Source organism: Pholcus phalangioides, unplaced genomic scaffold (genome assembly GCF_987345545.1).
Source record: "Pholcus phalangioides strain wild (caught in Gottingen) unplaced genomic scaffold, Ppha-v1.0 ptg000007l_1, whole genome shotgun sequence".
NCBI lineage: Eukaryota > Metazoa > Arthropoda > Arachnida > Araneae > Pholcidae > Pholcus > Pholcus phalangioides.
The window spans coordinates 54,311,963-54,326,537 of record NW_028301600.1 but is presented as its reverse complement, the minus strand read 5'-3'; the positions used below and the strand labels follow the sequence as shown (position 1 = coordinate 54,326,537).

Genomic DNA, 14,575 nt, shown 5'->3' with positions numbered 1-14,575 from the left:
CAATAACATAGAAATAATTCGTTAAAAGTTATCGGGAGTTCGCTTTATGTTATTTTTTTTTCCGTTTAAAGTTCTTTTGTGCATTCTGAAACAAGGGTTCAACCAAATTTATTTTTTTCCCTGTAAGTTATCGTTATCAGGCTGGAAGACTATGTAGGAGTCTAATAGAAGAAAGAAGGTTTATAGAAGGTTTTCTCTGTCTTTCCCCTTCCCGTGTTGACAAACATTTCCGTACTTCATGTCGTAATTAGTCCGTAGCATTCTCTGTTATCCATGTACATGTGGAGCTGCTTTTGCAATGGCCTTCCTATGGTGAAAGCAAATCCATAACAAAAAAAAAAGCCTTTCCCTTCAGTTCTTGATCAGTTTCTTTCACTAGATTCAAACTTCTTTCTTCGAGAGACTTTCCCAAGGGATCTATGAAATGTATTATATATTTAAAAATATCTTAATTCCTGATATAAATTAGGCAGTTCAATTCTAATGCCTCACAATGGCTGAAGCATTAGACTGCCTCAAAATGCAGGATTTTACCTTAAAAGGGGAAAAACCATACATCCCGTTCTACCAAACGGGATGTATGGTGACCGTACTTGAAAACGGGACATTTTTTTTCGGATGCAATTATCATTCAGTTATTGTTATCAGAAACCCCGAATCCCGATGTGATCATATTAAGCGGCGTGGACTGTATTTACTTTGGGAAAACTTCCGTACATCATACTAAAACGGATATATAGTGTAATATAATCTTGAGTATTTTCACATGAATATCTGAACGTTATTTTTGGTCAAACGAAGCAAGTTGAAAAAATGCTTGTTTTCCTGATCGAAACTGATTTCCGAAGTGATAGTTTCTACAAACTAATTATGACAAAAATAAAAATGAAAAGTTCATGTGCATATCTTGCACTTGGTTTTCCGGATCCCACTCAAGTTCGTCGTCACATTTTCACAAAAAAATAATTTTGATAGGCTAGTTGAATAGTAATAGATTTATATCTGAAAGCGATCTAAGTGCATGTCAAAAAGAAAGCCTATCACCATGTATTCTGAAAAAATGAAAAATTTAACAATTTCTTTGAATATTGCTTGAATGAAAACTCTGATTGAATATCTTTTCGAAAATAGCTGATTGAGTGAGAAACTAAACGATTGTAAACACAGGATGGAATTTAATGGAATGTATTAATAGTCTTTCAACATATATCTATATTTTAATGAAGTTGTACCAATTTTCTTTTTTTCAAATTATTTTGTAACTGGTGTCTTGGAAAATTCCAAAAACCCTCAAAGTAAAAAAAAACGAACACGGTAACTGTTTTCTTAGTAGATTAGTAGGTATCTTTTTTTTGTTAAATTTTCAGATACCAGCCAGTTTGAAGCATTAGAGAAATTTTAGGTTTTTTCATTGAGCATATATTTTAAAAACGGTTTTTTTTACAAGCGATAAAGACAAAAAGAAAAACGTTGTATAGAGGGAAATTATTCAATTTTTCCTGCATTATTTTATTATACATTAGGCCGGTGTTACACTGTAAAAGTTTTAAAAAACGTTCTCTTACAATTCAAAAGTAAAAACTATTTTGATAGAATATATATATTATGAATACCCAAAACATATACAGGGTGTCTCAGATCCAGGTTTACAAACCTCTCTAGGTTACTTCTTCTAGGGTATGCCTAGACGACTCGGAATCACATAGCAATGCATGGTCGGAAATGCGTCCGTGCTGCGGTAGGGTACATGTTCCACACTCTGCCACGAAGCTGGGCTGGAAGAGATCTCGGCAACGGGATAAGTCCAGTGGCAAAGTTCTGGCATTCATTTATCCATGCGGTAGGGTACACAGAAAACACCAGAAGTGGAAGAACACCAAATGAACACCACACCGCGTTTTAATAATAAATGTTCATCGAAAAGTAACAGAGGTCAAAGGAGTACACAGTAACATCCACGAGCTATAATTCAGGTCTCACATCTCAGAGGCATTGAATATCGAACATCCTGGAAGATTCCGGGCATGTTCAGGACTTCCCCGCAATGCAGGCAACATGTTCCTCAGTGCTGTCAACAGAGTTGTCATACACCAATGTTTTGATATGGCTTCAGTCTGAGGACTCTGAAAGAAGTAATCAAGGCATGATAGATTCAGCGATCAAGCAGGATACTATGGAACTACCATATAACGCGTTAGGAAAACATTTCCGACCCTGCATTGGACGTGATTCCGAGTCATCTAGGTGCATCTTACCCCTCCTAGAAGTTTATAAACCTGTTACTGAGACACCCTGTATACAGGGTGTGCGTGACTTGTTTTGTCAAACGAAAGGGGGGTGATAGACAAGCCCAAGTGGAACATGAAACATCCTACCAACCCTGCCCTCTCACGAACCGTTTTGCAGTTATCGTTGATAATCGATTATGGAAAAAAAATACATCAAGTCTGAAAAATCCCGAATTTGTGAAGTTTCTGAAACACCTACTCTCAGACTCCTATAAAGAAAAAATCCTATAAAGTGACACCTTTTCTATTGAAATATCTGGATTTATCGGTGAGCTACAAGCGCTGAAAAATTGGCAAAGTTCCAAATCGAATTGTTGAAAAAATTTTAATTGCCAATTTCTCAAACATTTTTCTATCAAAAATCGGTGAAATTTACCAAAAACTTGTAGATTTTACCAGCTTTCGAAAGAGCTTACAATAAACCATATAGGAGTTGTGGTTAAAGAGAGAAATTTATACAATTCAGTTCGAAATACATCAATGAAACAGTGTCGAAATAGATATTCGACGAAAATTCGTAATTGGCGGTTACAGATTTTGGAGACAGTTTGATTTTGCAGAAAAAATCCTGTACGGTGACACCACCTCTGTCAGGGTATCTGGATTTAATGACGAGCACAAATGCCGAGAGATTGACGAAGTTCAAAAAATCGAATTGTCACCAAAATCTACTAAAATGTTTACCTAGACAAACGCTGATTTCAGTGATGCATACAAAAGGCTAAATTTCTGCTGAACCAGGACATCGTTATGGTTTATTTTAGGCTCTTTCAAGAGCTGGTAGAATGGACAAGTTTTTTTGGTAAATTTGACTGATTTTTAGAAAGGTACAGTATTTGCGGAATTGGGCTAAAAATTCTGGTGACAATCCGATTTTGAACTTTGCCAATCTTTCAGTGCTTGTAGCTCACCGATAAATCCAGATATTTCGATGAAAATATTATCATCTTATAGGATGCTTTTCTTTTCCTTCCAAATATGTACTTAGTTTGCGTGTCTTTTAGAAACTTCAAATTTGGGATTTTTCAGACTTGACACATTTTTCTTCCATAACAAATCTATCATAACTCGAAAGCGGCTCCAGATAAGAAGGGTTGGTACTGTGTTTTATGTTCCACTTGAGCCTGTCTATCATCCCTTTTCGTTTGGCAGAACAGGTCACATTCACCCTGTATACATATCAAGTTTAATATTAACGTAAATCGTAGTGAATTAAGTTTATCGATTGATATATATAGGTAGAGATTACCCATGTTACAAAACGGTGGAGCTTCAGTACACAGTTTGAATACACAATAACTACTAACTCGTAGTAGGAAATAGAATTTTCTGTATTTTTTTTTAAGAATATCTCACCATTGTGGACAGTATCTAACCTCTTAAACACTTTTTTTTATTCAATTCTAAGTGTTTTAAAGGTAATAATTTGGATCGTTATTTGAAACCAATATCAATTTCGCATTGAGACAGCGCTAAGGAGATTTTTTTACGCAATCGATTTATTTCATTTATTTTTAAATGTTCCTAGAAGAATGTCTGTCAAAAATCCTGTAAATACCTAGATCAATTTCTCTTAAAAATGGTCGGAGGTTGTTTCTAAGACCAAAATCTTAAAAGCAAATATTTGAAATTCTATAACACTGGAAATACAATATCGTTAGAAACCACCTCTGAAATTTAAAAATAAAGACTATACCAATATCAGAGATAGAAGGTTGTCGAAACAGTGATATAGGCCTTTAGAAAATAACGACTAAATGTGAAACAATAACGCGTTTAGATGTCAAGTTTTTGAAATGCTATCAGATTATTGGAAAGTTTGAAACTATATTTCTACGCATTACTATCGGATATATTGAAAATGCTTACCTGGATAGGATAGACGAACAAAAACAGATCGAACTGAAGGTAAACATTGTGACAAGAAGTAAATTATTTTCCCGTAGCTCTCTTAAACTGAAACTATTAAAAAACATTCGCGGTTTGAACTGAATCGGAAACTTTTCTCGACAATTCAACGATCCTCAAGAAATTTCAGCCGACGACAAAACTAGTTCACGATAAAACAAATATGGCAAGTGAACGACGTCTAATAAAGACTATGAATTTATTATAAAGGCAAAGGATTAAGTTTCGGAAATTCCGTTTCAGGCATACGCTTTGTGTTTCAACGATTCTTTCCATAAAGACGAAGCTGTGGTCAGAAGAAATTCTTCGTCACTTAATCGGGAAAAAGCTGTATCTCTTATACGTTATTCAAATAGATCATCATCCATTTACGATACTGGTGAAGCAAAAACAAGCTTGTCTGATAAAGCAACAGTAAATGAAACCTCTTCTTCGGGATCTTCACTACCAAGAAAATTTACTCATCGCGATTCTTGTGGTAAGTATCGTTCATACACGTTTTGTCTGAAAAATAGTTTTGAATGAAAGAAGTAACAGTCAGGTCACATTAATATGACCACCAGCTCATACACAGGGTGTCCTGTAAGTCTTAATTCAGCCTTTATCTCACCAACCGTTCGTCGTAGAGGTATGGTTTTAACTTAAAAAATGCTCAAAATGTATTCAGAAATCACTATGTACCAGTTTCGAGAGTGAAAATACAGTGTGTCACAGAATAAAAAAAAATCGACATTTTTTATACGGTCTCCATGTCCTCTAACTTCAAATTTGAAAGTTGTTACCCTGTCCCTCCTGAGACCAACAAAAAAATTCCATGTCTCCAAGTGCAATATTCACTGAGATATTTGAATCAAAAATCCGAGAGAGAGAGGCGCTGTCCGTTAGTCTTTCCCAATTTATCTGATTTTTTAAATTAAAATATCGCAGCGAATATTGCGTTTAGAAACATAGAACTTTTTTGGCCTCAGGAGAAAGTGGGCAACAACTTTCTGATCGAAAGTTAGAGGACATGGGGACCGTATAAAAATTTAGGTTTTTATTCTATGACACATGATTGTATTCTCACTCTTGAAACTGGTACAGTGTGATTCCTGAACACATTTTGAGTTTTTTTAAAATTAATGCTATACCTCTGCGACAAAGTTGATGAGATAAAGGCCGAATTAGGACTTTATAGGAAAAAATGGTTTGTGTTGTGCAATACAAGCTTAGGAAAATGATGTGGAAGTCAACTCATGATGCTATAAAGTTGTTACGGAGTGATGCAGACAGCCGTCCATTCAGTAACAGCTTGAAAGTGTGTGGTGAAATATGAAAAGAAAGATCAATTGTTCAAAATATGCTCGATTGGTTTTCAGTGTGGAGAATTGGGGGACTAAAATAGTAGTATTTTGAAATCTTGGTCACGCTATTTCTAGATTTTTCAGACATTTCAAAGCCGGATGGCATGTCGTATTACCGTTCTGAAATATCCCATACGTCCTGAAAAAGATGTACATGAAATACAAGAATGAATTTATAACCATAAAAGTTGAAAGTATAGTCAAATACACTTACAAGATACCCCGGATATAACATACGATTTCGTAATCTACGATTTTTGCCCCATTCACTTAAATACATCTGTTATTACAAACCCCGCTTCAAACGTACACTGTAGTTATACTGTACGGAAAAGACTCCCTTTAGCCAGAAAATAATTCGGATATAATATACTGCATGGGGGAAAAAAGCAAAACAAAAACCACACACGTGTGAAAAAATATAGTGAAAAACAGGCTCACACATATAAAAAAGAACAAAATGTATATTTTCTATGGGCGATGCTTCGAGCCCAAGGCAGTGGTTCGCAAACTTTTGAACCACGACTCCTTTTGAAAATAAATTTATCGGTGACGCCCCCATGCTTTAGGTGAGCATATGTCCCGGTTTTCCAGGGCATTCCCGATTTTTTTGTTAGTAAATGTGCTGTCTTAAAAGAAGTTTTGGAACGCCTTTTTCTCTCGGTTACAATTTGCTCAATTAGTGATGAATGAAATCAAATTATTTTTCCATATTTAGTTGGCAGTTCTGTTTTATTATGAAATTGGAAGTGCAGGGAGGTGTATGTTTCTTGATTTTTATATACAAGTGTGATTCAGAAAGAATCATCTAATTTCAAAATGATTCTTCTCTTGAAATCAGCCATTAAAAATATCGTTCAATAATACGTAGATATTTCTTTATATCTCTGGACTGCCTCCGTGCTTTTAATACTCTTCCTTGGCCAGCAAGGTCACCGGAGGCTTCACCAATCGAACATGTATGGGCATGGTAGGATGCCAGATTTGGGTACCCTAAAATGTGCAAATCTGGAGGAACAATTAATGAATGCTTGGCAAAATGTATCGCAAGATGAGATTAGGAATCTTTATCACTCCTTACATCGACGTATACAAGCAAGCCTCGCCGCCGGGGGGGGGGGGGGTTCTACCAATTACTGATTTGAACATTCAATGTGCGATTGCGAGCCATTGATGGGTTCTACGACTTTAATAATCTCACTTTAGCTGTGTGTGTATTAGCTTTACGCATATTTATTTTCAAATAAAAAGTCAATTTCTTCATGGTGCTTCGTTTTTTTTTGCAAAAGAGTGAGTACCTTGTGTGCCTGTGAAAATACCGACTGATTACCTTTTCAGAATCTTCACATCTCACAGTGTATTTGCACCAAGCACGCTAACGACTCTAGCCTTATTTCATTAGCTACTAGTAGTTGATGTCAAAATTTGAAAATGGTCACAATAAGGCGATTTAACTGTGTATATTCAATTAAGCAAAATGATATTTTTTGTCGAACATATTTACAGAATATGGTAAAGTATTAGAATTCTAGAATTGTGAAACGCAAATATGCATAAAAATGCCAAAAACTGAAGAATATAATTATACAGTTCGTAAAACGTAGTCCGTGTCCACCTGTTCTACTCTTCTTAGTAATAAGCGGCATTGGCGATACATCAAAACTTCTTAAAAGCCTCTTATTTTAGCATTGACAAGCCCAGATATTTTGTAAACGTTATTTTTTCATGGAATCATTTTCCCTATACCCCTTAGTTTGTATCGGCTGCAAATCAGAAGAAAGCTTACCATTAAAAAGATATGACATTTTAAAGGGGATTTAGTGCTGTGCCGCTTAAAGGGTTAGTAAAAAATAACAAGAACATTAAAAGTTGGGTACATCTATAGCAGGCATCTTCAACCTGCTGCTCAACGGTACCATATTCACCGAAGTATCCTAAAGCAATCCCAATTAAACGTCCATTAAATTTGAAATCAATGATTGCCATCATGCTGATTTTTGATTTGGAGCATGTGTATTATTGTAGCCATATGGATGCTCTTTCTTTGATGATGGACATGGACGCGTTTGCGAGCTAAAGAACTTTTATGTCCCTCCCCCCGATTCATTGTAAAATGACATTGTAAAATTTCAGAAACAATAGATCAGGACAAGCTAAATTGGACCTGTAGATGGACCCAATGTACGCAGTCGCAGACATCTCCTTCATCAGTAAAAGGAGAGAATTCTAACTTTCTTTTGAGCCCTGTGCATTATTGACGGTATGCATTCACTACGAGTTGCTATCGAGTTAATGTTTTCCGACCCATTAATAATTTAGAAAGTTTTACTGTTCTTAAGACTGAATATAAAATAAGTTTCAAGCAATCTACGCTTTCACATTTGTGAAATATCATGAGATAATAATTACAAGTTCTTTTTTAAAGACATATCAAGAGTGTGGAATCGTGTACAGAAGAGATTCGATGATCAACGTGGAACCGAACTGAACTGTGAACTACCCGATTTCTTGAGAATCAAAAAAGAATCTAATGCTTCAAATCCTATTCTCAGCAATTTATAAGTTAGTCTTCACGGGAGTTTAAAAGAAGTCGCTGAAAAAAATACAACGCAAATGAAAAGAGGTTTTGTATGTAAATATAGAAAAAGAGACCGAACCAACTACACAATTTTTAGCATAGTAATGGTTGAAACTGTATTATAATAATGCATCATAAATTTTACATTAGTTCCATATGGTGTTCATATTTATGTAATAACATTCATAGTTTGAATCTTGTTTTTTTTCTGTAAGTTTTTGTGAAATACTACTTATTGTGAAAAATGATAATGAAAACAAGTTTTTTGAAAATAAAAAGCATGAAAAGAATGTGTGGTAAGATATTTGAGTTCACAGAAATCAGTTCAACTTGCTGCAAAGAATTCGCCTCAATATCGACTAATATGTCTATTTCAATCGGGATAGCAGTTCTTTATGCATCTGTTATTGATGTATACGGAGTTGATCCAAAATAATAAAACCCTCTAATTGAGATATGATTAATTATTAATAACTCAGTTACACACGATGTAGTTTTCAAGTTCCGCGTAATTAATCCATATGATGTGTGCCCATCTTTTGCTGCAAAAAAGGGCCTTCACTCGAAAAGGTGTAGATAAAAGAGATATTAAAAATTTGCTGACAGTATTCCGTATAAGATCTTCCAACAGAAAGTCATTAGTTAAAATTGAAAGGTAATAAAAACTACATGTAATATGAGTTTAAAATAAATATACAAAGTTAGTAATGCAATTCTTACCAGTTTATTCAGGGCATCCCCGAAAGCTCAATTTGATTCGCATCAAGTGCCTTCGATGACTGTCTGAGCGAAATGAATTCACCCCGTGTTCTTTTACCATTCCCAAATCTTCCATGAAATATGGAGTGATGTGTCGTTTAGTTCAAAGATGCCATCTCTGTCTGGAAACATGGTTAATATAAACGGATGCAATTGATCTATGACAATATTCAGATCTGTCAGCATTCGAACAAAAAAGTTCCTACTACAGGAATAACAAGGAATAAAATTTACCTAGAAATCTATCTCAAGCGCACGGAACTTTCACTACCAGCCATGGTAAGTAATGTAGTGGTCCAGTAATGCATCTCACTAAAGATTCATTAGATAATATATTCATAGTAGTATATTCCATACGCCTATTCAATACAAAAATTATTACCAAGCCACAACCTGTGAATTCAGAGTTTTAGTAAATATTAAACTTTTGACAGCCAAATTTGACTAATTAACATTTTTCCGTGACATAGTAGAAATCACACACTATCTCTGTTGATATCTGTAAACTAAAAAATCATGAGGGGAAATGAAAGAAAGAAAACAATGAAAACCAATCAGAAACCGATTATCCGAGGTCACTCTAGACTTAGGTCCGACCATCCAGGTACGGTCCCATTCAGTGCACACGAGCTCCAAGGAAAGATAGAGATATTCGTTGTCTCTGTTATCTAGTGGTCTAGGGCGTTCACCCGGAAAGTGAAAGGACGTGGGTTCGATTGGCAGTAGAATTTTTTTCTCTTTCCAAAAATATATCTTCGCATCAGTCAGCTGTGAAAAACCTTAAAATCGAATTTAGTCTGTAAAAGGCTAAAAGGAAATTGAATCAATGTTTTGTCTTATATCCGCGTTTATTTTGATTTGATTTCAAATACGAAATCACATTTTCCTCGTGTTCAGAAGATGTCAATTCAAGATCTTACAAGATTTTTGTAGTTGAATATTTAATCATCCATTGTACATAAAATACACGTATCTCCCAGTAAATGAGTGAATTATATGGGAAATTAAGCGTGAATAATTATGAGCTCATACAAAACACTGTACATCACTTAGTTTACTCACGTGAGTCGGATGAAAGTTACGAGCGTAGTTTCGTTTTAATGAGCACCGTGTATGTGTATACGTGCTTCTAGGAATGAATGGTTGAAGAACTGCAGATTCACAGAACAACCATTAGTACTCCATTTTCGTGGCAACTATATTAAAAGCAAATATTATGGCAAACCATATTAATTAAAAAAAATAAAAGAGAGATTGTAGAATTCTATAGGGAATTGCTCTTTTTGTTATGCAGATAATATAGATGGTAGTTTATAAATTGAATAAAGTTCAGTAATTTTGAGGCCGAAGAATAAAAAAAAAATTAAGTGTTATTCTACGAACAAAAATTACTGTATAAAATAAAAAAAGTGTTTTACGAAGTGGTCCGACAGAAATGGAAATTCTGCGGTTGATACTAAAATTAAAGTGCAATAGATTGAAACAAAATTGTTAGCAGAAAAATTGAAATTCATCTCTTTGATAATTAATACTCTTTTGCAAAATAATATTTTGTGATTTCCTGAAAATATAGATAGTATACAGCAACCCTTAATCTTATATTATTAAGATGACATGCTATAACATGAGACCGACTTTGAAGTTGGGGGAAGCAAATTGTTATACGAGGTATTACCGCGCAAAGAGTGGGGAAAATAAATAAGTTCAATCACCGATATCCCAGTGAATTTTCATCATGTCACTTTGTGATATTTTCTTGAAATATATTTGATTTAATTTTTCTAATTGGCATTTATTGATTAAGGGTTGAATAAAAATGTGAATTTTCATATATTTCTCAATTGTTATTTACGGAAGTGGCACTATCACTGATGACTTTGACTATTTTTGCTGATCATTTTTCATATTTTACTTCAGTTCATGTAGGGGACCTTATAAAAAAAATTAAATTTTGTATTTTTAAATTTCTGTACAGTCACTTGGAAAATAAATGACACATACCTGAGAGAGATCTATGTCCTTTAAATATATTTTTTTAATTGGAAGTAGTTATGTAAGATCAACAGTTTAAAAAATGGGTACACAAAGTTCTACTTTACGCACTGTTTTTTGTAATGATTTTAAATTTAAAAAAAAGACAGCCCAGAAGAAAAATCAATGTTAAGTTATAAAATATTTTCTTTCAAACCCATTACTTATTCTGGTTACAATTATTTTAACCTAGACAATAAAAAGTCACGGCGTTTGATTAATTCCAGGTAGGCTTAGGTTATTTTTTTTTAATATGTGATAATACGGGAGTGCACAATAGACGTTTCTACTGGCCGTAGATGTTTCCCCCTACCATTGTTTTTAGGAAATCAAACATTTTTATGCATGATCAATTCATGCTTTTAAATCTTACGTATGCTATTCAACTGCTTCATTTCATTCATATTTTGAAATATTTCTATCATAATTCCCAGAAAAGACTCACAAAAGATATTTTGAAAGAGGCTTCTCAAATACGTTAGGCCGGGAAACTATTAGTTGCTATAAATTATTTCCCAATTCTAATTCAACTAGTCCACTGAAAATAGGAATCCTTACAAAAGTACACAACACAACAGTTATTTTCTTGGAGTTTCTTCACCTTGAAATTCTCGGAACCATGCGGTAATATGATGTATTGCTCAGTAAATCGCGTAACAACGGCATAACACTTTTTCATCCAGCTTTTCAAGTTGGGTACGTAACTCAAAATCGAAATAATTTACGAAACACACACGTCTGTTAGAATCCTACAAAATGCTTGCGCATAAAAAAATTTAAATTCTATCTCGTCGATGCGGATGTTTTCTCCACCCGCATCCACATTTCGTTTCAATTTATCGACTCAAATCGAAAGGAAAATAAAGATAAGAGCAAATAATTGAGCACAAATATTAAAACGTGCCTAATTAAATTTAAAGGGAAAAATAAACCAATAGAGAAGTATCAATACTTTCTACCTAACTTCCGTTGATGAGCTGTCAAAAAAAACCCATCATGAACGTTGTCTCAAAGAAAATTACCCAAGAATGAAAAAAAAAAAATGAACTACTCAATTATCCATTTGGGTACATAAGAAATGAAGAGACAGTGCAAATACACAGACAACTCTGATTGATGAGTTAATAACTTACTTAAAGCAAGTTTTATTAGTATTACTGACAGTCACATCGGTCTTTTCCATGTGAACTAGATTCGGAAAACCTAGATTTCACAGACTAAATATCTTATTCAACAAATGCTCCTGAAAAATCAAAGAACACTAATTTATTTTGATAAATTCTTAAGAAAAGCCAAATTAATTTAATTCGGCGCAGACTTTTAATTAAAGTATTAGTGTGCGTTAAAAATAACTTGATTTCGGGTTTCACTTCTAGACTAAATAAGCGGTTCTTTACCGCAGGTTTCGTGGAAAGAGCTACCACCTCATGCTACCATTTCTTACATATTCAACACTGAATGCAATCTTCATCGTAGGGTTGTTCACAGAGGCTGCGTAGAATGGACTTTTCATCGCAGGACAGACTTATTGAGAAAATCGCTTACTTTTCGATGTAGTTAAAATTTTTTTTTTTTAAACTTTTTTTCGTGATTTTCTCTTTAGTGCAATCACTTTTTTTCTTTTTTTATGGTCTCGAACGGAATATGTTTTCTTCACTTCCATATTTCACTCCATTTTAAGAGAGGGAATTCCATCGCAATTTCGCGTGGGTGCTCATATCTACCCATGTATCGTCTTTCGAAATTGCTGATAGATAGCAACACCTTGTGACACAGTTAAAAGTCAAATGCCACCATATCGTTCTTCAGAAAATGTTCTTCATAATAATTTAAACCCTGAAAGTATTCATCAATCTTCTATCTATAGAAAATTTAAGATTCCTTCGCAGAAAAGTTAGATAAAATCACATAATGAAAAAGTCACATTTTGCCCAATAAATTGAAGACATCAAGGAAGTGATTAGTAATGGCGGTTTCTTGAGACATTTCAAAACACACGTGTTAACTTGTTAATAGTCGCTTTTACTTGCCCTGCTGCAAACAAAAAAAATTACATTCGTATCCTATATCCTTCCCCCCCCCCTATAATATTATATCCATAAAATAACGCATTTCAATTACTGTAATTTCACTTTTCTGCATAGGGAATATTATTTTTAATACTGCGTAATATCGTTAAAATACTAAATATTATAATATTATATACTATCGAATATTTATACAATCTCCTTTTTAAGACTACTGAATGCAGTAGTCGTATAAGTTGATTGGACTGTACATTTTTGTAATAATATATTTTTAAATAAGAATATGTTAATGAAATTGAATATAAATATGAATATGAAAGTATGAATATATATGTTTCAAAAGAACTCATATTCTGAATATATAAACGAAATTACAAAAACATTCACTCCAGTATATTTGATTGAGATTTATTCGAAACGTTCTGCATTAATTATTACAAATTACATATGTTTATTTATCAAAAACTCAAATTTTCGCTAATGTGAAATTTATAACGAAGTGGAAATATGTGTACTTCCTAGGAGTTCAGTTGAAACACCTAGTGCTTTTAGGTATCAACTGAGTGGCGTAACATATATCTTCGCTTTGGCTGCAGGGTACGATGAACGTAAGACTTAGTTAATCAATCTCTTGCCACATTTCTGTATGTCAACTATAGATACACAAAGCGATTAAAGTAGCCCTTTCAGAGCTGATGCAAAAGCAGTCTACCGATCTCAAAGGAAACGATGTATACATTGATATATATATCCGCAAGGTACCAACAACACTTGTCGCAGTTTCAACTCGTGAGAGTTGTACTGACCATATTAGATGAAAGCGTTATTAAAATGCATTAAATTTATGGAATGTTTGAGTTTATCGTGTAATGAGAAATATATTTTTAACTCTCACCAAAAATGTGTAAATCTTTTTTTAAACACTAGTATAATACTGATGACACAAGAAATGTCAGGCTAAAAGCTCCACGTTTGCATTTGTTCCAGTTTAATTATCGTCCAAGGGAACTCAACAGTTTTCTTTCCTGACCTGATGTTTATCATGTCATCCTTATTCTCTTAAAATCTATTTCGTAGAAGTGGATGATGCACAACATTAGTGAAAATGATGAAAACATCCTCGTTGAAACAGTGAATCCATTAACTTATAAATTCATTTACTTAACAACACAGCCGAACTTGGTTGAATCATAATTAAAGGAGGGCTGTAAGAAACGTCGAATCACCCAAAATTCGGACCATCCAATTCATTGATATTGGATCCATAAAGGATTCATAAATGACACTAGTAACTACATTATTTTACTCTTCTAGAATTGGCATGGTTGGAAAAAGTTCAGAACGATGGCTTTTTTTCAGCAAAGGTACCTATGAGTTTTCGGCTTCTAAATTCCATACGGTGAAGTGTGCATTGCATGGTCCATATACAGTCAGACAGACGCACGCGAAAAGCCCAGTTCTAGATAATAATTAGTAATTGAAACGGGTGGGCATCATGTACTCTCATCATCAGGATCCAGGTTTGAACTCCGTTTGCAACACAATGGTAGTGGCCTGAAGTAGGTTTTCTGCGGTTCTCTAATTTCGAGCTAGGAATGCATATGGAAAAGCAAAGCTGTACAGTGGCATGGGGCCACAGAA

General features: G+C 34.1%; 1 protein-coding gene across 7 annotated transcripts in view; it reads left to right on the top strand.

Annotated features, from left to right (window-relative positions):
• Positions 1–8,385, top strand: part of LOC149085499 (regulator of G protein signaling loco-like) — a 45,772-nt gene extending 37,387 nt beyond the window's left edge. For 4 of the 7 annotated variants that reach the window (XM_089233534.1, XM_089233529.1, XM_089233535.1 and 1 more), the window contains 2 exons: positions 4,440–4,674; positions 7,965–8,385. In XM_089233534.1, coding sequence (XP_089089660.1) covers positions 4,440–4,674; positions 7,965–8,101 — 372 coding nt within the window. In that variant the 3' untranslated portion in view covers positions 8,102–8,385. The remainder of the gene's footprint in view (positions 1–4,439; positions 4,675–7,964) is intronic. The other 3 variants (XM_089233531.1, XM_089233533.1, XM_089233532.1) reach the window with 1 other exon arrangement.
• Positions 8,386–14,575: the final 6,190 nt, after the last annotated feature.